Source organism: Pelophylax lessonae (assembly GCF_965119305.1).
Source record: "Pelophylax lessonae genome assembly, chromosome: 3".
NCBI classification, from domain to species: Eukaryota; Metazoa; Chordata; class Amphibia; order Anura; family Ranidae; genus Pelophylax; species Pelophylax lessonae.
The window spans coordinates 378,503,887-378,528,682 of record NC_138770.1 but is presented as its reverse complement, the minus strand read 5'-3'; the positions used below and the strand labels follow the sequence as shown (position 1 = coordinate 378,528,682).

At 45.3% G+C, this 24,796-nt stretch overlaps 1 protein-coding gene across 1 annotated transcript in view; it reads left to right on the top strand.

Annotated features, from left to right (window-relative positions):
* Positions 1-24,796, top strand: part of MMS22L (MMS22 like, DNA repair protein) — a 239,496-nt gene that overhangs the window by 7,905 nt on the left and 206,795 nt on the right. Inside the window, exon 4 of the mRNA XM_082251696.1 lies at positions 9,921-10,008. Coding sequence (XP_082107822.1) covers positions 9,921-10,008 — 88 coding nt within the window. The remainder of the gene's footprint in view (positions 1-9,920; positions 10,009-24,796) is intronic.

The following is a 24,796-nucleotide window of genomic DNA, read 5'->3' as shown; positions in this document are numbered from 1 at the left end:
CATAATGTGAAAGATAATGTTACGCCGAGTAAATAGATATCCAACATGTCATGCTTCAAAATTGCGCACGCTCGCAGAATGGCGACAAACTTTGGTACTTAAAATCCCCATAGGCGACACTTTAAAAATGTCTACAGGTTACCAGCTTAGAGTTACAGAGGAAATTTGATAATTTTTATTCCTACTACAAGGAATGTAAACATCCCTTGAAATAGAAATAGCCATGACAGGTTCTCTTTATTGTGAGATCTGGGGTCAAAAAGACCTCACACCTCCCAACTACACTGAAAAAAAAAAAAAAAGTGTTGAAAAAATATCAGCCCTTCAAACCAGTTGCTAGGCAACAACGTTTGACGTCGCTCTGGTCCTCCCCAAACCATAGTCGAGTTTTGCCCACACTCGACTTCCTGTCTCTGAGGATCCGGGACTGAATCGTTTTGCCCACTGCCGGCGGGTCCGGTAAGCTGGGAAAACGGCCGGGACACGGAGGGGGGGGGGGGGGGGCTCTTCCTCCGCACCACCCTTACTTGAAAGCCGAACTCCCGCCGTTTTAAAAAATACCGGGGTTATAGCAGCTATCTGCTGCCATAACCCCGGTATTTAGCATCATAGTACCGGTGTAAAACTGCGGCGGACGGTCGGTAAGTGGTTAAATTTGCCTTAAAGTGGGATTAAAGTTAACTCTTAAACTGTGAGCAGGCAGCTCTTTTTTGCAGAAGAGACCTGCTTTGAAACATGCATCTCTGCAAATCCTTTGATGGCAGCATCCAATCTCCCATATTGCCGACCTCCTTCTCCATCTCAAAATGATAGTTGCTGGCTATCTCGGGTTTGTAGGTTTTAGTCTCACTTGATGCAGAACAAGCATATGCAGCAAATTAAAGATGTAGTAATTTGAGTTCTTTACTTGTTTTGGGTCTATGCAGGCAGTTTAGGAAAGCAGGCATTCACTGCTGGTCCCATATTTCTGTCCTCAATTAGAGCTGCATGATTCTTTGCTTAGAATGAAGATCACCAGTCTCAAAATCTTTTTTTATTTTAACCGGTTGCCGACCGCCGCACGACTATATACTGCGGCGGTCCGCCCCGGCCAGGCAGAGTGACGTATCGGTACGTCACTCGCCTGTCACTGACTTGCGAGCCTATCGCGGGCGGGCGCGCGCCCGCCGAGGCGCGCGCCCGCCGCGGCTCGTTCACAGGCAAGTCAGTGCGTGTGACCGGCGGACTCGATGTCCGCCGGCCACACTACGATCGCTCCTGTGAAGGGAGAAAGACAGAGCAGCTTGTGTAAACAAGCTGCCTGTCAGTTCTCCCTGTGTAAAAGTGAAGATCTGACCGTTCTACTATGTAGAACGGTTGATCTTTGCTTTTACACCAATAGCCATGTCCCTACACAGTAGAAAGCACGCCCCTAGGACACACTTAACCCCTCCCTGTCCAATAAAGTTAACCCCTTCCCTGCCAGTGTCATTTTTGCAGTAACAGTGCATATGTATAGCACTGATTACTGCAGTAATGTCACTGGTAACCCCAAAAGTGTCAAAAATGTCAGTCAAGGGTCCGATCTGTCCGCCGCAATGTCGCAGTACCGAAAAAAAAATCGCAGATCGCCGCCATTATGCGTTAAAAAAAAAACACCAAAAATGACAAAAATCTTTCTCTTTGTTAGTAAACGCGATAACTTTTGCGCAAACCAATCAAAATACGCTTTTTGCGATTTTTTTTTTTTTTTACCAAACATAGGTAGCATAAAACAAATTGGCCGAAAAATGTTAAAAAATTTTGATTTTTACTTTTTTTTTTTTGGGGAATTTCATATAAAAAAATGTGAAAAATATTGTTATTTTTGCAAAATTTACGCTCTTTTTTTGTTTATAGCGCGTGATCAAAAAATCGCACAGGTGATCAAATGCCACCAAAAGAAAGCTCTGTTTGTGGGAAAAAAAGGACGTCAAATTCGTTTAGGTACAGCGTCGCACGACCGCGCAATTGTCCGTTAAAGTCACGCAGTAAAAAATCGCAAAAAAACCCCTGGTCCTTTAGCAGCCAAATCCTCCGGGGCTTAAGTGGTTAAAGATAGTAAAGATATTCTATATATTTTTTTTTTACCACTTGAAATAAAGCTGTGTCAGGGATTACCCCCTGGGTACTTCTGGCTGGTGGATACTTCTGGCGAAGTGTGAGGAGCGGTGCAGAGCCGATACTTCCTGTAGCTCTCCTCAGTCTTCTCTCACAGGCGGAGTTAATTTTGATATCACTTCGCCTGTGACAGAACGGAGCTGGAACTATACAGGAAGCATCAGCTCCGTTCTGACAGCTGAACTCTGACATAGACAGCCAGGCAAAGGCAAAACTTTAGATTTAAGCCCTGTACACACGTACCTATCGTCGGCCGAACGATCTGCCGTCTTTTGTCCAGGGCTGTCCTGTCCGCTGAAAAGTGCAAAAGACTGCACACAAATTTTGTCGGCCAACAGCCGACTGCAGAAGTGATGTCATGTGATGGTTAACTTTCCGTGTCTTTTTTCTTCTCTGAGGATGCCCAGTCTTGCAAATCTGCTGATTGTCGGCCCAAATCTGTACTGACTGACGCACAATCGGCCGTTCTGTTGTCGGCGTACAAAAAATTTTAATGCCTGCAGGACAGATTCTGTTCGGCCGAAAATGCGCTGTCGGAAGCATCATACTAACAAGCCGACAATCGGCCAATCGTCCGGCGGCCGAATATTTGCGGCCGACAATCGGTACGTGTGTACGGGGCTTTAGATTCAAAGTAGTGAGGGGGTAGAACAGGTAAACAGTGGGTATAGAAAATAATGCCTCCCTTTAAAATCAACTTTTGTTGCTTTGCAGCCTAAAATGAAGACACACACAGTTTCTCTTACGTCCTCTAACAGTTGCAGCCCTTTCTATGTTCTTCACTATTGGGTAATGGCGCCCTCTGCAGGAGCAGGCTAGGTAGTGAAAACTTGATAAAAAAAGTTCAACAAAGACACACCTTTAGGGGGCTGTCCCGCTCGACATTACCCTCAGCCATTCAGTGCTGCTCTTCAGTTTCTTGCTGCCTAGCTTAGGAGTAGGACTAGGTTCCCTGCTTTTTTTTATTTTATTTTTTTTCACTCACTAGCACTAGTTAGTCGGGGATCCTCCTGGAGAACTACAAGCGACAGCCGGACTGGGCCTCGCACTGGGTAATCTAGATCTTTATGGTGTCCCAGTCGGACATACGAGCGTGCGCAGGTTAATGGTCCGCCCAGGCCTCGCCACGACAATGCCCCAACGGATGGGGAAGAGCCTGCCGAGAGATTTTTCTTCGCTGGGACGACTCAACTCTGGAACACCCTGTGTTGCAGCGTCCCCCCTTGACTGACGGCTCCCCCACTCAGGGTGGGAGGTGGTACGTATCGGAGCCTGTGGTCCAAGGTATGGTGAGTGATGCTTCCCCCTGTGTCCCTGGGACAGTCATCTGGGGGGGGGGGTGATGTGGGCCCACTCTATGGGGATGTCAGAACATGCGGTCTCTTTAGTGTCCCCCCCCTAGCCGTTTGGACGATCCCTACCTCCCTGCGCCTTCGGGGGCGCTCTTGCGGCAAATGCTGCGTGGGCTTGGGGAAGGTGGGGCTTTTTTGCCTTTTCATGGGGGGCTTCCTGGTGGATTCCCGCGGTGGCCAGGGTCCTGAAAAATCGGCGCCGTGTTTTTTCCGCCGCTATTTTGGGTGAGGGCAGCCTGGCTGACTCCCTGTGAGGGCAGCAGCCAATTTTTTGCTGTATTTGGCGCTGGTTTCCGGCGCCATCTTGGATGTGGGCAGCCGCCTAGTGAGGACGGCGGCCATTTTCCCTGTGCTTTTTTCCCCATTGACTTATATTGGCATCCATTTTTGTATGGCTCAGGGCACTTTCGGCCTCTAGTGGATGATGTTACTTCCTTCATCCATCTTCAGTTCCTGCAGGGGTGAGAGGTTTCAATTTCGTATGTCTGTCATTTGGGGGTTTTTAATGCCTTTTGGGTGTTTTTTTTGCCAAAAAAAAACACCGCTCCCTCAAATAATCAATGTAAAGGGGAACTCCGGCGGCAGTTGCGGGATCGCGGTGCGGACCGCGATCTCGCTGATTTTAAAGGGCCAGTGTCCCCTTTTTTTGGTTTTAGTGCCAAAATGGGTCCTAGGTTAACCTTTTCCCTGCTGATCTATTTTCGGAACATGCGGAGCACCTTTCCGCAGCACCTTTACCTGCAGCCTTTGCTAAATGATGTCACAGTGTACTGTTCAGTACTGGCCGATGCCCTCTCAGTCATCTACTTCAGAGCCTGATGTGGTTGCCACAGACAGCGTCCCCCTGAGGGGTTCCACTCCGCACACTTAGTAGGGGAGGTGGGGGGTCCCTCCTCCGCCGCATCGTGGAAATGCGCTTTAGTTGCTTATTCGCTCTGTTGGTGAAATTTTGAGTTTTGTATTTTGATGATGAGCCCACCCAGTCAGGTTAGCAGGTTCCTTTCAGGTCCCGCACAGCCCAGAAGTCGGGTCAGGTTTCCCCCTGTCCCGAAGAGGTTTCACAACATTGTGAACGTACAATGATGCCGCGTTAAGCTCACCCTGGCGGTGCCTAAGCAGTTTCAATGCCGCTATCCTTTTGCAGATGGTGTCACCTGGTATGGACCGCACTGTTTCCAGGTTGAATAAATCCACGGTGTTGCCCGTGGAGGACTCCCTGGTGTTTAATGACCCGATGGAGAGGCGTGTGGAGTCGTTTTCCCACCGTATTAATTTGGTGGCGGGCTCCCCCTCATGCCTGTGTTTGCTTCCGTGCTAGTTTCACAGATGCAGAATGGGTCAAGGTGCTTATACGCAATTTGATAGCGGAGTCGGTCTCACCGACTCTTATTGCCCTGGTGGAAAGAATGGCCCGAGCCACGGTGTTCCTGTGTGTGGCAGCCCCAGACGAGGCTCCTCTGGTCGCAAGGTTATTCGCTGTAGGGGTCGCGCTCCACCACATGGTTTGAGTTGAAGAGCTGGTCGGCCAACCATGCCTCCAAACAGATTGTGTATGATATCCCTTACTTGGGGAAACGACTTCTTGGGAACCCCTTAGTTGGGGTTGTCAAGAGTCTCACAGGGGGAATGAGTACCCTCCTGCTCTAAACTGCACAGGGTTAATCACTCCGCACGGCTGGGCCCTTCCTTCAAGGCTTATCGGGGGTCCTTTCGTGCTTCGGGCGCAGGATGAAGGACAATCCTTCCCGGCCTCCGGCGGTGACTAGTGGTTCTGGTCTGGTAAGCCCACGACTGGTCAGTCCGGTGCTGCGGCCCAGTCTTCTTCCGCCTGACGGGACACCCTCACCTGTTTCCGAGGTGGGGGGGGCGTCTGTGTCTTTTTCAGCAGACAGGTTCTTTCCATCAGATCTCCATCTGTCTCCCGATCATTTCACGGATCTCAAGGGGGCAGTGCAATATCTTCTTGCTCACGGCGTTATTGTCCCGGTTCCGCAGCCGGACAGGTTTCGCCGCTTCTAGTCAATCCTGTTCACGGTGCCCAGGAAAGAGGGCAAGGTGCGTCCGATTCTGGACCTATAATCTCTGAACCGCTCTGTACGGGTGCAGAAGTTCCGGATGGAATCCATCCGGTCGGTGGTGGCAGGGACATTTCCTGGCCTCCATCGACTTACAGGCTGCGTATCTGCACGTCCCTATCTACAAAGGTCATCAGCGGTATCTTCGCATCGCAGTGGCAGAGGAGCACTTTCAATTTGTGGCGTTACCCTTTGGTCTAGCTTCGGCTAACAGGGGCTTTAGCAAGGTTTTGGCCCCCGGTGCTGGCTCTGCTGCGCAAGAGGGGGGTTGCGGTCCTCGGTTATCTGGACGACCTCCTTTTGAGGGGGAGCTCATGTGCCACTGTCGCTCAATCTGACAGTCACGGTTCAGACGCTCCGGGAGTTCGGGTGGACCATCGATTTCCAGAAGTTGGCTCTGACCCCGTCAGTCCGCCTGAGTTACCTGGGCATGGTCTTGGACTCCGCTCAGGGAAAAGTGTTTCTCCCGGAGGACAAACTTCGGGATTTACAGGGCGAGATCAGGTCCCTCAGGGACAACGATCTCTCCTCCCTACGGGCCTGCATGTGGTCCCTGGGGCTGATGGTTTCGGCTTTCAAGGCGGTCCCATTTGCTCAGTTTCACATGAGAACTCTGCAAACAGAGATTCTTGCCGAGTGGAACATGGATCCTCAGTCACTGGACAGGAGGATGTTTCAGCCGTCTCCTCACGAGGTCGGGGCTTTCGTGGTTGCTCCTGTCGCCCGCTCTGAACCAGGGCAAGTCTTCTCTGCCTCTTGTGGACGGTGATCACCACAGATGCCAGCCAGATGGGCTGGAATGGAGTGCTGGACACCCTGTCTGCCCAGGGCACGTGGTCGGCGGAGTAATCATCCTTACCGATTAAATGTCCTGGAGCTCAAGGAGATCAAACTCTGCCTGCTCCATTGGAGGACTCGGTTTCACGGTCGTCCGGTTCGTGTTCAAACGGACAATGCCATGGCTGTGGCTTACATCAATCACCAAGGGGGCACCGAGAGTGCCCAGACGGCCAAGGAAGTGGCTGAGATCCTGTCTTGGGCCGAGGCCTACGTTCTCTGCTGTTCACATTCCTGGAGTGGAGGACTGGCAGGCGGACTATCTGAGTCGTCAGTCCTTGGTTCAGGGGGACTGGTCCCTGCATCCAGAGGTGTTTCGCCTCCTGTGTGCCTGGTGGGAGACTCCGGACGTGGATCTGTTCGCGTCCCGTCTCACCAAGCAGGTGGTAAGGTTCGTGGCCAGGGCCCGAGATCCTCTAGTGGATGCCACGGATGCGTTGGTGGTGCTCTGGCACCGGTATCCACTGATTTCTGCCTTCTCTCCGATTCAACTGTTGTCCAGGTTCCTCCGCAGGTTGGTTTTGGAGCGGGTGCAGGTAATTTTGGTAGCTCCAGACTGGCCTTGCCGGTCTTGGTACGCGGACCTCGTGCAGATGGTTGTCTAACCTCCCTGGCGATTGCCTCTGAGTGAAGATCTGATGTCTCAAGGGCTAATCTTCCATCCTGCTTTACGGTCTCTGGCTTTCACGGCGTGGCTGTTGAAAGCCAGGTGTTGAGAGACAGAGATCTCTCTGATGCTGTCATTCCTACCTTGCTGAGAGCTCGGAAGGCTACCTCCAGGAAGATGTACTATCGTACCTGGAAGGCGTACATTGCCTGGTGTGAGTCACAAGGGTTTCATCCTCGCACATTTTCGGTGGCGAGGGTTTTGGCCTTCCTGCAGGAAGGTGTGGAACAGCGTTTGGCGCTGGGCACGATCAAAGGTCAGTTGTCGGCATTAGCCATTTTCTTCCAGCGTCCCTTGGCAAGTACTTCCTTGATTTGCACCTTTATTCAAGGGGTGCGTCATCTGGCTCCCCGCGGATAGCTTCTTTGCCTCCGTGGGACCTGAATTTGGTCTTGTCCGTTTGCTACAGAGCCTCCCTTTGAGACCATCAGAGAAATAGCTCTGCTTGTATTGTCCCGGAAAGTGGCCGTTCTGGTGGCTATCACCTCTACTCGCAGAGTGTCTGAATTGACAGCTCTGTCTTGCCGTTTGCCTTATATGGTTGTTCATAGGGGTAAAGTGGTTTTGAGACCTAATCAGTTTTTTCTCCCTAAGGTGGTGTCGGATTCCACCTCAACGATGATAGTGTGTTGCCTTTTGCTTTGTGCGAAGCCCAAGCTTCCCGAGGACTTTGCCTTGCATTCTTTGGATGTGGTCCTGGCGATCAGGGTTTACCTGTCGGCCACAAGTCTTTTAGGAAGTCTGATCCCTGTTCTTCCTTCTTGCGGGACCTCAGAAAGGTTCGGCTGCGTCCGTTGCAACCGTTTTGAGATGGATCAGACAGACTATTGTTCAGGCCTATTCACTAAAGGGTCAGGTGCCTCCTTTCCCTCGGAGGGCACATTCTACTAGAGCGGTTAGTGCCTCTTGGGCATTTTGCCATCAGGCCTCTGTGGCTCAGGTGTGCTGAGCGGCGACTTGGTCGTCTGTGCACGCTTTCACAAATTTCTATAAGATTGATGTGATGGCATCCTCGGATGCTTCCTTTGGCCGCAAAGTTTTGAGCGTTGCGTTTTTGTTGAAGAGACCTGTTTTTTTCTCTTCGTGGGGTGAATTTTGCTCTGGGGTTAGCTCCTGTTGAGCTTCTGTTGCACTGTTGGCTCAGTTTTTTCTGGCCTTGACACGTTGCCTTTTTTTGGTTGCTTCTTTTCCCACCCCTCACACCTGCACTGCTTTGGGACATCCCAATAGTGAAGAACATATAGAAGGGCTGCGACTGTCAGAGGACGTAAGCGAAAATAGAATTTTTGTACTTGCCGTAAAAAATTTTTCTCTGAGTCCTCTGACAGTCGCAGCCCCCACCCCTCTATTTTGGGGTTCGTTGTCTTCCTGTACTGCTTGCTACGAAACTGAAGAGCAGCACTGAATGGCTGAGGGTAATGTCGAGAGGGACAGCCAAGTTTTCCCTACCTAGCCTGCTCTGGCAGAGGGCACCATTACCCAATTGTGAAGAACATATGGAAGGGCTGTGACTGTCAGAGGACTCTGAGAAAAGCATTTTACGGTAAGTTCTTACAAAAATTCTATTTTTTGTTTTATCCAGCTGTATTTTTACTAGTGCAAATTATAATATCAACATGTCAAATTTAATTATTTGGCCTCAAAACCAAACAATATGTCTGGCGGAAATCCAATACAGCTTACCATCCAAATAATACCATTCCTACAGTAAAGCATTGAGGTGGTATTATTCTGTAATGGGGGTGTTTCTCTGCAGCAGTGACTGGAGCACTTGTCAGGAGAGAACGAAACATTATTCGAGCAAAACACTGTTAAATTATTAAGGAAAGTCTGCTACCCTCTGTCAGAAAGTTGTCAATAGGAAGAAGGTTTACCTTTTATAACATCACAATGAACCAAAGCACACAGTAAAATTGACCACAGTGGTTGAGGGAAAAAGGTGAATGTCCTTGCATGGCTTAGTCAGAGCCCAGACTTTAAACCCCATTTGAAAATATGTGGAATGATTTGAAGACTACAGTTCACAAGCAGTCATCATCAAATTTACCTGAACTTTATCAGTTAAATTTGATGGTGACCATTTGTGGACTGCAGCAAAGAGTTGGCAAATAATGCAAAGTCTAGATGTGAAAAGTTAGTAGAGACATATCCCAACAGACTAAAGGCTGTAATAAGGTGGTTCAACAAACTATTTACATAAGGGGGTGATCCTTTTTCCAACTCACTGGTAATGTCTTTGATTTTTTTTTTTTTTTTTTCTGACATGCTTGTGTTAAACCTTTCACTTGGATGTTATAAGTTGCACTAGTAAATACAGCTGGATAAATAAAAAAAAAATTGTGTCTGTCTTCGTTTCAGACTGCAAAGCAACAAAATGTGATTTATTTTTATTATAATGAAGGGAAATCTACCTTTTCCTTTTTAGATATACTCTAACTGTATCCGTTTGTTGTGAAAAATTATAAAAGGAAAAGTGCGAAGGACTTCCAAATAAAATGAATGTTATGTGATGACCATTTGACCTACTGGGATATTGTAGGCTTTTGATGGGGAATTTCCACATTCCTCACTTTGAAGAGATTTCTGCTTGATTCTTTTTTTTTTTTTTTTTTTTTTTTTCCTAATAAGACATGAAGAATCAAAACTCGAAACACACATACGTTTTAACTGTTCCTTCTGTGTGTGTGTGTATGTGTGTGGGGGGGGGGGGGGGGTTGATTTTATTAATGGCAACCCCATCTATAGCACAAAACCTTCTGCAGATGTGTAGGATTGACATGGATGGCTTTGCTTTCCAGGTGGTACCATAATAACTGTCTGGTTTCATATCTATGAAATATTTCTTTTCAGGGCAAGTAAATAATGTGCACTATGAAGCAGAGGAAATCCGAAGTCAATGTGTGAAATTTTTGCATTATGTGAAGATTTTTATATACAGGTTAGTGCATGCTCTACTATGTTTGTTGTTTAACTACTTGGTAAGATTAATTCATTATTCACCCTACGTAGGAGCAGCACAAACTCACTTTAAAGCAATCAGTGCTGGGAGAAATAAAAAGACTCCCATTGCTGACCTCTCCTGCTGAAAAAAAATAGAATTTTGCTACACATTGGGTATTGCCAGAATGAGGGCAATAATTCTAGGTATATCCATGGTTAGCTCCCAATTGAAGAGCTGTAAAGGCTTTAAAAGCATTTCCTATGGACCGTTTTGGGAACCATTGTTTGACGCAGTTTCAAGGGTGTGTACTGTTTTAATCCTGGACATGTTTGTTATCTGTTTACTCAGGGGGATAACACCAAGTCATTGATTCAGATATGTGGTTTATACTTGGGTCAAGATGAGAACATCTGAAATACTAACGTTTAAACGCCTAAACTCAATGGGCACATCGCGTACATGGGAAGATGTACAGAATTGCCAATCACCCTTTTTCACTGTGTGTTGTGTGTGACTTGGACCTTGAGGTCTACAGGAACCTAACCTACACAGACCAGTATCTGCTTTTTATTTGCCACTGCCCACTTAAAAATAAAATGGGGGTTATTAGGACTTTTTAAAGACAAAGAACACAGACAACTCAGACATGCTTTGAACGTTTGTGGCTACTTAAAGTGGAGTTCCACCCTATTTTTATACTTACCTCCATCTTCTCGCTCCGGGTCACCTGAAAAAGAAATGGATAATCGCATATTTTTTATTTTTTTTTACTTACCTCGTAGCGAAGAAAATATACTTACCTTACTTCCTTCTTCCTCCTTCCTCGGCCGCGGCCCGTCGTCACTTCCTGGCTCTGCAATGATTCCTGGGAGCTGGACGTCATAGCTCCCAGGAATCATTGCGCCTGCACCGGCCCCGACGTCAGTTCCGGGTCGCGCGCGTCATCCCCTTCTAAACAGCTTCTGGGCATGCCCAGAAGCTGTGGAGGGGTGACGCGCGCGACCCGGAAAAGTGACGTCGGGGCCGGCGCAGAGCATCGTGGGACCACAGAAGGCGGAAGAAGACGCCGAAGAGGACGCGCTGGCTTCAAGCTGCCCACATCTGAGATGGCAGCGCTGGACAAGACGTTTGCAAGGTAAGTATTTCGTCTTGCAGGTAAGTGCAACCCGGGACAGATCAGAGGCTAGCCATTGTGGAATGCACTAGCCCTGACTGTCCCGGGGGTATTAAAAAAACAAAAAACAAATCCAGGGTGGAACTCCGCTTTAAGCCTTCAAACAGAAGAAAGAAGCAAATATACAGGGTAATCTAGCCATCCTATATGTTGCTGGAGTTTTAGGAAAAAACTCAGGAGAATATTTGTAGCAAATATTAATTACGGCACTCCCAAAGATGCTCTAATCTAGGGCTGCAACTAACGATTATTTTGTCCGTCGACTACTCCGATTATTTTACTTCTATTTTTATTTGCTTAATCGAGTGTTCTTTTTTTGATTAGCTAATTAAACCTTTGAATAACTTTACAAATATATGCAAAAATGTGCAGCGCTAAAGCAACAAGTGACATAAAATCAATATTTTGACAAAAAAATTTGTGTGCACAATCACACAAGGGACAAATAGTCCTCAAAAGTAAAAGTCCATGAAATAAAAAAAAATGAAAAGAAAGGGGTTGACCCAAACGTGAATAAAATAAAGTTCTAATAATAAGGTACTACACCCGGAGTGCACCATAAGTCCCAGCAAGTATCAGATGTTCCAAGTGGTTCCTTCTCTTAAGAGACAGCAGGAAATGACACCCGTGTGTGAAGGGATAAGGGGGCTGCTTACCAGAGGTCCATGGCCATTCAAACTAATGAATTGGCCCCAAAACAGCAATAGGCATTGGCACTGGTACCGGGTCCCGAGCAAGCACTGTTCACATCCCAGATAAATATTCCTCAAATCCAGTAAGGCACCAAACAGGATCAATTGTGAATGGCATTTAAATGAAAAATGGAAGGGGGGAGACACATAGAATAATCCAGTAAAAACAATAGGAAGGCTTTATTAAAATAACACTTACAAAAGGAAGCAGAAACGATTTTGTAAAACCAGATTCCAAAGGTTAGTAGGAGGATCGCGGTGTCCCACGTCCTCACTGGTACAAACTAAGCCGGCACGAGCAGGGGGCGTGTTGACGTCACGTGTGACGCGTCGACGCCTTTCATGCATGCCGACGTATTTCCGTAGTCGACTGCGTCATTGCAGCACTACTCTAATCAACCAACTATACATACATGCATGCATACATACATGCTATATAATGTTCCCAATTAAAAAAAAAAAAAGTAAAAATCTAATTTTTTAAATCGTTTTAGGCCAATTGTATTCTGCTACGTATTTTTGGCTAAAAAAATCCCAATAAGTGTATATTGATTGGTTTGCGCAAAAGTTATCGCGTCTACAAACTGTGTCCCTAGGGGGTGCTTTATAACTGTGAGAGGGATGGGCTTGCTGAATGAACACAGACCTGTGTTGCGAAGTAGGAGGAAGAAGTAGGATCCCTGTGTTCATTACTGACAGAACAGTGGTCTGCCGTGTTTACAACGGCAGACCACCATTCTGTCTCCACGGGGAGTGATCGAGGGTGTCCGGGACCCGCTGATTGGCTCCCCCTGTAACCGTCCTGCCTTTACAAATCTTTTAAATACTTTCTTCAGCTCTGTGTATACAAAGGAGCATTGGGGAGCTCATGACCATAATGGGGATGGTATTAACACAGCCCCATCTGGTCCAGGTGCTTTATCCCCCCCCCCCCCCCTTTTTTTTTTTTTTTAAGAATTGAGCTCGGTCATTTCAAAGCCATTGTTTCTAATTTTTAGGGACTCTTTTTAATGTCTGGAATAGTACTACTGGGTTGGTGTAGGGCCAATGTGCTGTCCATATTTAAAAAGGAATCGGTCTTTACCAAGTAACTATAGACCTGTTAGGTTAATTTCTATAGTCAGGAAGATACTGGAGACTACCTTAATGAGTTCTTGCTGTGAAAAAAAGAAATATTTTAAGCAACAGAAGTTGTCAAACCTGATTTATTTTTTATGAGGCAGTAAGTAAAACCTTTGACAGAGGGGTGGCTGTGGACGTAGTATATTTGGGTTTTGCAAAAGTGTTTGATACTTTGGTAGATCATAAGCTTAATAGCATGCAATGCCGAGCTGCGGTTTTCAAAGAAAGCAAAGTCCTTTCTTATATTAAGAGGTATTGACTCCAGAGAGAGAGAGAGAGAGATCTAATTTCTCTATCATTTATTGTCCGATGCAGCTCCATATCATCTTAGACCATTGGGTTATGCTCTTCCAATCAGGAATAGGCACTAGGCAGAAAAAAAGTGTTACTACGCCTATGGGGGCTGTCCCTGCAGGCATAACCCCACACACTCTGCTACAGCAGCCAGTTTGTTTCTGCCTTGTTTAGGAATAGGACCTAGTTCCCTGCTGGGACTTTGGTCTTGGCTAAATAGGGAAATGTGTTATTTTGTGTATTTTTTTTTTTCACTAGTTAAGAGTTCCTGGAGAACTACAAGCAACAGCCGGCTGGGGTTTCAGACTGGATATTCTAGATCCTTATAGTCTCCTAGCCTGACCAACGAGTGTGAGCAGGTTCTTGTCCAGAACTAGGCCTTGCCACGACAGAGCCCCGATGGATTGGGACGAGCCGGCGAGTGGCCACGTTTCGCTGGGACGCGATCGACCTGTAAAGCCCTGGGTCGCAGCGTACCTCCCCGGCTGGCAGCAACCCCACACCGGGTGGGAGGTGGTCTGTGCGGAGTTTCGCCCACCTGGTACCGTGGTATGATGAGCAATACAGTTCCCCCAATCCTCTGGCAGTCTCAGGGTGGACCCCGTCCCTGGAATAGTTGGACCCTCAGGGCTCCCTCGGTTCCTCTGGCCTCTGGGATGCTAGGCCTACCCCTTCTAAGCCTTTTCCCCTACCCATAGCAGGTCCTACCTCCGGGGGGGGGGGCAGGCGAAAATATTGCGGCAGCTTTTTTCTCCGGGATGGCTTTGTCCTGGTGGGGCCCTTCCTAGGGACTCTCTGATGGTTCTTGTCTGGGATTCCCTCGTGGAAGCACTTATAGTTTCAGTGCGGGAAACTTTAAAGTTGGCAGGTGAATCTACAACGTTGGGTTTGCAGGTGTTTCCTTGCCCGGAGCTTTTTGACGATATTGTGAATGAACAATGGCGGGGCATCAAGCACATGCTAGTGGTGCTTAAGAGCTTTAAACGCCGTTATCCTGTTGCAGATACAGTTTCCACTATGTGAAATAAATAACATTAAAACCCGCGCTGCTTTCTACAATAACTTAATTTTGGTGTAAAAATAATAAAATACAGCTGCTGTACATCTAAGTAAATCTTAGAAACACAAGTGAAGTAAAAATTAAAACAGCGCTAGTATATCATATAAATAGGTATAACAAATATTAGTGAATGAATGTAACACACATATGTTGAAAAATAAATATATAAAAATAATGATGACCAATAAAGTGCAAAGTGATAAATATGGATAAAACCAACCATATGATACAAAAATTAGATCAAACAGTCCTTAAATATAGTGTCCAAATAAAGTGCTCAGGTGCAGAAACCGATCGATCAAACTGTGCTCAGGTGAGTGACCAGACCCTCTAAGTCCCCTACTCACCACAAATAAAAGCCTCAAACGCTTGATTGAATCTTAGATGGTTTTGGCAACCCAGCTTATGATGAGAAATTCCAAAGTGAAGGATGGCTTGTATGGGATCGCTCCAATACGTCTCAATTTTTTCCAAATGAAAGAAAAAAGAGGGGGACCAATAGTGTAGTTTTGTTTTTCAACCATTTATTCCGCCAATACATAAAACATACTTGCTATGTTGCAAGTAAAAAAATCGCCTTGGATAACAAGCATGAGGAGCGCCTCTATCGGCATGCGTTCCACTGGGATACAGGAAACTAGACCGGAAGTGACGATGCGTTCCAACGATGGAATTTCTCATCATAAGCTGGGTTGCCAAAACCATCTAAGATTCAATCAAGCGTTTGAGGCTTTTATTTGTGGTGAGTAGGGGACCTAGAGGGTCTGGTCACTCACCTGAGCACAGTTTGATCGCTCGGTTTCTGCACCTGAGCACTTTATTTGGACACTATATTTCAGGACTGTTTGATCTATTTTTTGTATCATATGGTTGGTTTTATCCATATTTATCACTTTGCACTTTATTGGTCATCACTATTTTTATATATTTTTCAACATATGTGTGTTACATTCATTCACTAATATTTGTTATACCTATTTATATGATATACTAGCGCTGTTTTAATTTTTACTTCACAGTTTCCACTAGGTGGACCGTTCCACCTAAGGTGGATCACTCGGGTTTCCATGCTGAATAAATCTACTGTGGTTCCGGTGGAAAAATCCCTGGCCTTTTGCGGACCCTGTGGATAGGCGAGTGGAGTCTTTCCCGCCATCTGCACGTACTTGCGGGTTCCATTTTGAAACCAATATTTGTGAATGTCATGGTGTCGCAGACAGTTACTGAATGGGTGAAGGTACTGAGAGGTAACTTGGAAGCTGAGCAGCTCCCACCTGCGGTGCTGGAACTAATGGACCAGAGGGCTCAACCCCTGGTGTTCATTTGTGATGCGTCCCTGGATGCGGCTCCCCTAGTGGCCAGAGTGTCGGCAGTGAGGATTGAGAATAGACACATGGTGTGGTTAAAAATCGGACCAGGCTTCCAAAAAGGCATTGACAGATCTTCCCTATTTGGGGGAGAGGTTGTTTGGATCCCCTCTGCAGGAGTTGATCAAGGGCCTTACGGAGTGAAAGAGTACTCGTCTTCCTCAGTCCTCAGACGGGAGGCTTTCCTTAACTGCTCATGAGCGGCTTTTTCGCACCTTCCCAGGGCGCAAGAAAGCCGTTCAGGTCTTCTGGGAATTCCAAGAAGCCATGGTCAGGTAAATCAAAGGCCGGCCAGTCCGGTTCTGCGTAAAAATCCTCGTCTGCATGAAGGAGCACCCTCACCTGCTTCTGGGGTAGGGGGGATGTCTTCGCTTCTTTCCGGAACCTTGGACTTCCTTTATTCAGTACAGATGAGTTCACAAACTGATCCGATCAGGGTACGAGATCGAATTCCGGTCTCGTCCGTCGGATAGATTCTTCCCGACCTGCGCCTTTCTCCAGATCACTACACCAGGGAGACTTTTTGGCCTCCATAGATATCAAGGACGCATATCTACGCTGGTCACCAGCGGTTTCTACGCTTTGCCATACCAGAAGAACATTCTTAATTTGTGGCAATACCCTTTTGTCTCGCCTCCGCTCCCAGGGTATTTACCAAATTACTGGCCCCGGTGTTGGCATTGTTGCGCCAATGGGGGATTGTTGTACTGGGGTATCTGGGCGATCTCCTATTGAAAGCAGACTCTCATTCAGCCCTGTTGTGCAACCTGATGATCACTGTTAGCTTCCTGCAGGAGTTCGGGTGAAACATCAATTTTAAAAAAATCTGCCCTGATACCTTCCCTGAGACTGGCTTATCTGTGCCTAACTCTGGAGTCAGCCTTGGCGAGAGTCTTTCTTCCCCCGGACAAGCTGCAGAAGTTGCAGGGGGCGATCCGGTTGTTAGCAAATCATCTGTCCTCTCTGCGAACTTGCATGCGGGCCTTGAGTCTCATGGTATCACCCTTTAGCGGCAGTTCTGTTTGCAAAGGTCTGATATGGAACTGGGTAAAGAGAGATTCTAGTCAAATGGAACAAGGATCCAAAGTCTTTTAGACACTTTGATTTAGTTGAGCCACAACACAAGATCTGCTCTGTTATGGTGGCTTCACTCTCCTGCACTATGCCAGGGCAAGCCCTTCCTCATCGTTGTTTTGGATGGTGGTAACTACGGACGCCAGCCTGTCAGGCTGGGGCGGAGTACTGGGGAAGTTCTGTGCCCAGGGAACCTGGACAGTAGAAGAGTCCAAACTACCAATTTTAAATGTTTTGGAGCTCCGAGCAATAAAGCTTTGCCTGAGCCACTGGACGACTCATCTGCAAGATTGTCCTATTCGGATTCAATCAGACAATGCCACGGCTGTGGATTTCATCAATCACCAGGGGGACACCAAGAGTGTCTTTGCGGCCAGGGAGGTGGCCGAAATTTTGGCCTGGGCGAGACAGTTTGTCCCAGCCCTCTCTGTTGTGCACTTCCCAGGTGTGGAGAACTGGCAAGCGGATTACCTGAGTCCTCAGGTGTTGGATCAAGAGGAGTGGTCCTTACATCCAGAGGTGTTCCATCTCCTGTGTGTCAGGTGGGGGGATACCCGAGGTCGATCTGTTTGCTTCTCGTCTCAAGAAGGTGCAGAGGTTTGTAGCCAGATCTCGAGATCGTCTGGCCGACTCCACAGACGCGCTGGTGGCTCCTTGGGGTCAGTATCGGCTGATTTTACGTCTTTCTGCCAAGGCTTCTACGCAGAATAGAGGTGGAAGGGATTCCGATCATTCTGGTGGCTCCAGCATGGCCTCACCTGTCTTGGTACGCAGACCTAGTAAGGTTGATCGCCGATGCTCCTTGGAGACTTCCTCTCAGGGAAGATCTGCTGTCTCAAGGTCCGATCTTCCATCCTGCTTTACAGTTGCTGGCTTTAACGGCATGGCTCTTGAAAGCCAGGTGTTGAGGGATAGAGCTTTTTCTGACTCTGGGATTTCTACACTCTTGAAGACTAGGTAGTCGACTTCCAGGAAGACATATCATCGTACATTTAATGGTGTGAATCGCTGAAGGTGTACCCTCGATTGTTTGAAAAGAGTTGAACATCGGTTGGCTTTGGGCACAAAAGCCAAGTGTCAGCCTTGGCGATATTTTTTCATTCAGGGAGTGGGCCATATGGCTCCCCAGAAACGGTCCCTGCTACCTCCGTGGAATCTGAATCTGGTATTTATCTGTTTCTTCAAAAGCCTCTTTTTGAGAACATTCGGGAGATTCCTCTGCTTTCATTGTCTCAGGAGGTTGCCTTTTTGGTGGCTATCACTTCTGCTTGCAGTGTGTCTGAATTGGCGGCATTGTCCTGCCGTTCACCTTATCTGGTGGTCCACAGAGAATGCCTTGCATTCTTTGGATGTGGTTTGGAAGATCAGAGTTTACGTAGCAGCTACTGAGTCTTTCAGAAAATCTGATGCTCTTTTTGTCCTTACTGAGGGACCTCTTAAGGAATTGGCTGCGTCTGCTGCGACCATTTCTAGGTGGATCAGGAAAATGGTTGTTCAGGTTTATTCGCTGAAGGGTCAGGTCCCTTTGGATGGCTTTTTCGCCATCGGGTGTCAGTGATGCAAGATTGCAAAGTGGCAACTTGGTCGTCTGTGCATACGTTCACATCAACTTTGTAAAATTTCGTGTTGGCATCTTCGGATTTTGCAGGCTGCTGTTTAAAGAGAATCTTTTTTTTGTTCTTTTTGAGGGTGTATGTTTTTCTAGGTGAGCTCCAGTTGTTCCTAGTTGAGCTCCATATTACCTGGTTGGCTACGTTGGGGAGTTATGTTCTTCTTTGCATTGTGTCTCCCCCCCCCCCCCCCCCCCCCATGAATATACTGCTTTGGGACATCCCAATGGTCTAAGAAGATATGGAGCTGCGTCTGTCGATGGACGTTAGAGAAAACTGGATTTTTGTACTTACTGTAAAATCCTTTTCTCTGAAGTCCGACAGACGCAGCACCTGCCCCTCTGCTTCTGAGTGCATGGGTTTTTTTGTCTTCTAAACACTGCTTGCAACGAAACTGGCTGTTGTAGCAGTGTGTGTGGGGTTATGCCGGCAGGGACAGCCCCCATAGGTGTGGTAAAACTTTTTCCTGTCTAGTGCCTTTTGCTGATTGGAGGAGCATAACCCAATGGCCTAAGAAGATAAGGAGCTGCGTCTGTCGAACTTCAGAGAAAAGGATATTACGGTAAGTACAAAAATCCAGTTTTTGCCCCTGTACAAATCATTAGTAAGACCTCATCTGGAATATGCAGTTCAGTTTTGGGCACCAGTTTTTGAAAAGGATATTGGGGAACTGGAGGACGTGCAGAGAAGGGCAACCAAACTGATAAGAGGCATGGAGGAGCTCAGCTATGAGGAAAGATTAGAGGAACTGAATTTATTCTCTTGAGAATATTAAGGGGGGATATGATTAACATGTACAAATACATAAAGGGTCCGTATAGTGAACTTGGTGTTGAGGTATTCACTTTAAGGTGATCAGAGGACAAGGGGGCAGTGTTTACGTCTAGAGGAAAAGATATTTCATTTCCAAATCTGGAAAGGTTTCTTCACAGTAAGAGCTGTGAAAACTTGGAATAGACTCCCTCCAGAGGTGGTTCTGGCCAGCTTAGTAGATTGTTTTTTTTTTTTTTTTTGTTTTTTTAAAAAGGCCTGGATTATTTCCTAAATGTACATAATATAACTGGATTCTAACATTTGTTGTACGTTCTACGTTAAATATTATTCTGAACGATGTATAACGAGTTCTTTTAGGTCCTGGTTCACACTATTGTGATGCGAGAACACTGCGAATATACTGCATGTTCCTGCATCGCATCCGCAGAACAGGCAGTTCACACTGCCATATGCGATACGCTGGGGGGGTCAATTCCAAGTTAGCAACACCCCCAGTTCACATTGCATATCGCAGTGCGATCTGACAGTTCGCACATCAATTGGATTGTACTAGTGTGAACCATTATGCGATCCAATTCTGCAGCGGACCAAAAAAAGGGTCCTGTGCAGGTTCACTGCGATTGCGGTGCGAATTCAGCCATACAAAACTGTATGAATTTGCACCGCACAGACATCGCATGTGATTTTAGGAGCAGTGCGCTCTGAATCATATGCGATGTCTGTGATCGCATTAGTATGAACTGGCACTTAATAGATTCATTTCTTTTTAACAACATATACCAATCATAGTAAATACAGACTAAAGAGAGAATGTGTGTGTGTTCACAATAAGTAGTTGGCTATGGGTGACACAAAAACATAATCTCACATAAAATACAAACATAATGATAACGCTAATTGATTTATATTGCTGAGCCAAACAAATCAAAGGACAGGATTACTTTTTCCCAAGAGGAGTAAAAACCATATATTAAGAGTTTTATATATCAGACAAAATGGTCTGTGAATTGCGTAGCCAACAGTTGCTCCGCTGCAGTTGGAGTGAGAATAGGCTATGCAAAACGTGAGACTAATTCTCTAATATAACGCTAAACCAGTAAAGGAAAAATGTATAAAAAACAAAAATGTTTAGAGAAAAATCAAAAATGATTAGTACAACTGGGAAGGTAATCTAAATATACGATTAATAGCATACAAGGAAACAAATCAAATAATCAATAATGCATAATTGCCACCAAAATGGCTGCTGGCTTAAAATGGTCATTATCCGAGTTCTAAGATGGCTGCCTTTCCCAAAATGGTGTCTGGTTAGGGAGTAGCTTGCGTCTGGTGTCCTTAAGGTTTTTCAGAGTATCAGGCGTAAAATGAGGGTGTGAAGTAAGATGGAGTATGAGGAGTGTGAGTGTGTATGGATGGATGATGTCTGTGTGTCTCGTCTGGGTTCCTTTTTATATATTGTATAGAACAAAAAGGCCATAAAAGTTTTATAATAAGCCGAACCCAGAAGGTGGAACTTCTTCCCATTGGTTGGAGTAAATAACCATTAACTGGTTGAGTAATTATGCAATACCTCTACTAATCATCATGTATGTCTGAGAGCAAAAATATGTGATAGAAAATTAAATGACTACATTTATTTATAGTAATAAAAATAAATTAAAATCTGTCCATATTCTCATGGTGCAGGCATAGCTATCTGATATTTCTGTAATATCTCTTTGAAAGGTTAAATTCCGTTAACGCCGTTTAATGAGTATGCATACTACGATAGATAGATAAATATAGATGGATGGATATCTCTTAATTGAGAGCAATCGATTTACCAATATACAGTCTGGTCCATAAATATTGGGACATCGACACAATTCTCCTCTTTTTTTGGCTCTATACACCACCACAATGGATTTGAAGTTAAACAAACAAGATGTGCTTTGACTGCAGACTTTCAGCTTTAATTTGAGGGTATTTCCATCCAAATCAGATGAAAGGTGTAGGAATTGCAACAGTTTGTATATGTGCCTCCTACTTTTTATTGGACCAAAAGTAATGGGACGGATTAACAATCATAAATCAAACTTTCACTTTTTAATACTTGGTTGCAAATTCCTTGCAGTCAATTACAGCCTGATGTCTGGAATGCATAGACATCACCAGGCACTGGGTTTCATCCCTGGTGATGCTCTGCCATGCCTCTACTGCAACTGTCTTCAGTTCCTGCTTGTTCTTGGGCCATTTTCCCTTCAGTTTTTTCTTCAGCAAGTAAAATGCATGCTCAATCGGATTCAGGTCAGGTGATTGACTTGGCAATTGCATAACATTACACTTCTTTCACTTAAAAAACTTTGGTTGCTTTCGCAGTATGCTTTGGGTCATTGTCCATCTGCGCTGTAAAGCCCCTTTTCATTGAGTTCTGAAGCATTTGGCTGAATATGAGCAGATAATATTGCCCTGCTTTTGTCAGCAGACACATCCTCAATAAATACAAGAGAACCAGTTCCATTGGCAGCCATACATGCCCATGCCATGACACTACCACCACCATGCTTCACTGATGAGGTGGTATGCTTTGGATCATGAGCAGTTCCTTTCCTTCTCCATACTCTTTTTTTTTCTTCCCATCACTCTGGTACAAGTTGATCTTGGTCTCATCTGTCCATAGGATGTTAATACAGAACTGTGAAGGCTTTTTTAGATGTTGTTTGGCAAACTCTAATCTGGCCTTCCTGTTTTGAGGCTCACCAATGGTTTACATCTTGTGGTGAACCCTCTGTATTGGGGTGAAATCTTCTCTTGTTTGTTGACTTTGACACACATACACCTACCTCCTGGAGAGTGTTCTTGATCTGGCCAACTGTTGTGAAGGGTGTTTTCTTCACCAGGGAAATAATTCTTTGATCAGCCACCACAGTTGTTTTCTGTGGTCTTCCGGGTCTTTTGGTGTTGCTGAGCTCACGGGTGCGTTCTTTCTTTTTAATGATGTTCCAAACAGTTGATTTGGCCACACCTAATGTTTTTGCTATCTCTCTGATGGGTTTGTTTTTTTGTTTTTTTTTTTCTCAGCCTAATGATGGCTTGCTTCACTGATAGTGACAGCTCTTTGGATCTCATATTGAGAGTTGACAGCAACAGATTCCAAATGCAAATAGCACACTTGAAATTAACTCTGGACCTTTTATCTGCTCCTTGTAAATGGGATAATGAGGGAATAACACACACCTGGCCATGGAACAGCTGAGCAGCCAATTGTCCCATTACTTTTGGTCCCTAAAAAAGTGGGAGGCACATATACAAACTGTTGTAATTCCTACACCTTTCACTTGATTTGGATGTAAATACCCTCAAATTAAAGCTGAAAGTCTGCAGTTAAAGCACATCGTGTTTGTTTCATTTCAAATACATTGTGGTGGTGTATAGAGCCAAAAAGATTAGAATTGTGTCAATGTCCCAATATTTATGGACCTGACTGTATATTCTGTAACTTGATACACAATAACCTGGAATTATAATTGTTTGACACATGTGATGTATTCAATCAGAAGGTTATCTACTAGAGCAGGAGTTCCCAAACTGTGGGTCGGGACCCACTGGTGGGTCGCGAGCTGCGTTTGAGTGGATTGCGCTGAGCCGGAAATCACTGAGAGGGCCCACTTAAATTGTGCTGTGTGAGCCCGCGCAAATTACAGAGAGCCAGAGCAGTCAAATCGCGATGGATTCAGAACCCCGCCCACGCAGTTTAGGTTTTGAGGGTTGAGGGTGCTGATTACTTACAACTCTGCTTATATGCCACACATGCCACAGGTTTCTGACCCCTCACTTAGAACATCTGGCAAGTGTATTCAGTAATAAATTGTAAAGTAGTAAGATTGATATTTGTAATTTAACATCCCCCTCCCTTTAAAATATGCATTATTATTATTTGCATTTATATAGCGCCAACAAATTCTGTAGCGCTTTACAATATTCAATTACAAGCAAGTGAGTCCTGAAAAATAACTGTATTCAGAAGTGGATCTCAGTCCAAAAAGTTTGGGAAGCCCTGTACTAGAGAGTAAATATGCTAGTAAATAATATAATTCTGACATAGTCTGGGATCTACAATATGACATCTAATTTAATCCTCAACTACTATCGAACTGATATAATATAATTTTCAATGGAGGATTGTCTGTATAACCATAATTTCCACATCCCCTCTTAGTATATGATGGAACAAGGAGGTTGTAGATGCTATGATTATATTAAATTTATTTGAAAATACAGTTCGAATAAGTTTAAGTTAATGATCAGAAAAGGAAACCGAGACTTTCTTTCCATGGTTCCTCTGTGGTTTATCTTCCCATAGTTGAAACAATGGTCTGTTAGCTAGGTAACCCATGATATAGTTACTCTCATGAAGCCTGTTAGGAGCTGCTAGTGTATGGTAAACAACTCATGGCCAAGATGCAATGTTTTATGACTTCTTCAAATACATTCTCTTTTCAAGACCATAGAATATAGGCGTTATCTCCAGGTTTAATCAACAAAGGCTTACCACTTTTCAACCATGAACAATGGAAACTAGAAACCAGAGTTTCTTATTGAAGCTAATAGCGAAAGTCATGAATTGAACTTTGTCACTGGGGTCCATTGCAGTTCATAATTCTTCACATGCAATATGAAAAAATATGCCTATTTCTTCCCATAGTCCTGACGCATTTATAGGTAAAGTTGATCCAGGGAAAATCTGTTTGCCTCTCGGGGGATCAGGAACAAATTTTTTCCCACTGCTGTTGCAAATTGGATCATGCTTTGCTGGGGTTTTTCAACTTCCTCTGGATCAACTGTAGATATAGGATTGTATGATTTTTTTTTTTTTTTTTGATTGAACTAGATTGTCTGTCTGTCTGTCTGTCTGTCTGTCTGTCTGTCTGTCTGTCTGTCTGTCTCTATTTTTTCAACCTAAACCTAACAATGCAGTCTTACTTCTTTGGCATAGCTGTTTGTCCCTTTTTATAATTGTGTTGGCTTATTGGTAGCAGCTTTGACCATGTATTATTCCAGAAAAGTGCAGAGGGAGTGTTTTGCCATCGTCATTGTCCAGAATTAAAAGGCTAAGTTCACCTTTTTGATCATGTTGTATGTGGAACATGTAACTTGTTCAGCTCCTGCCCCCCATCCTCCCCGCATCTACTGTCCCATTTTAAAATCGCTGCCGGGCAGAGCTCCACTCCACATGGTCTCAATAATTCAGAGTTCTGTGAATAGATGGGACTACAAGTACCATCATCCACCACGGCTGATAGCTTGTTGCTCCCAATGAACTGTGAGGGCAGCGGTGATTGCTCTCGTAGTTCATTGATTTATCCTGCAATTCAGTAACACCCTACCTGTAATAGAGGTATGGGCAGACCGTGTATGGAGTATTTGCAGGGTGCAATGCTTTACAGTCTCCAGTGTAAAAAAATAAATGCACATTATTTTTACCTGCAAAAAAAGTAAATGTATTGAATGTATTTTTATAAAAGGTGAAATTATCCTTCTAAACTTAAAATGGCATGAGTTCTCCCGCCAATCCCAATAAGTTAGACACTTTTTTAAAATAACTTTTCTAACACCCCAGAGCCTAGACTGCAATATTG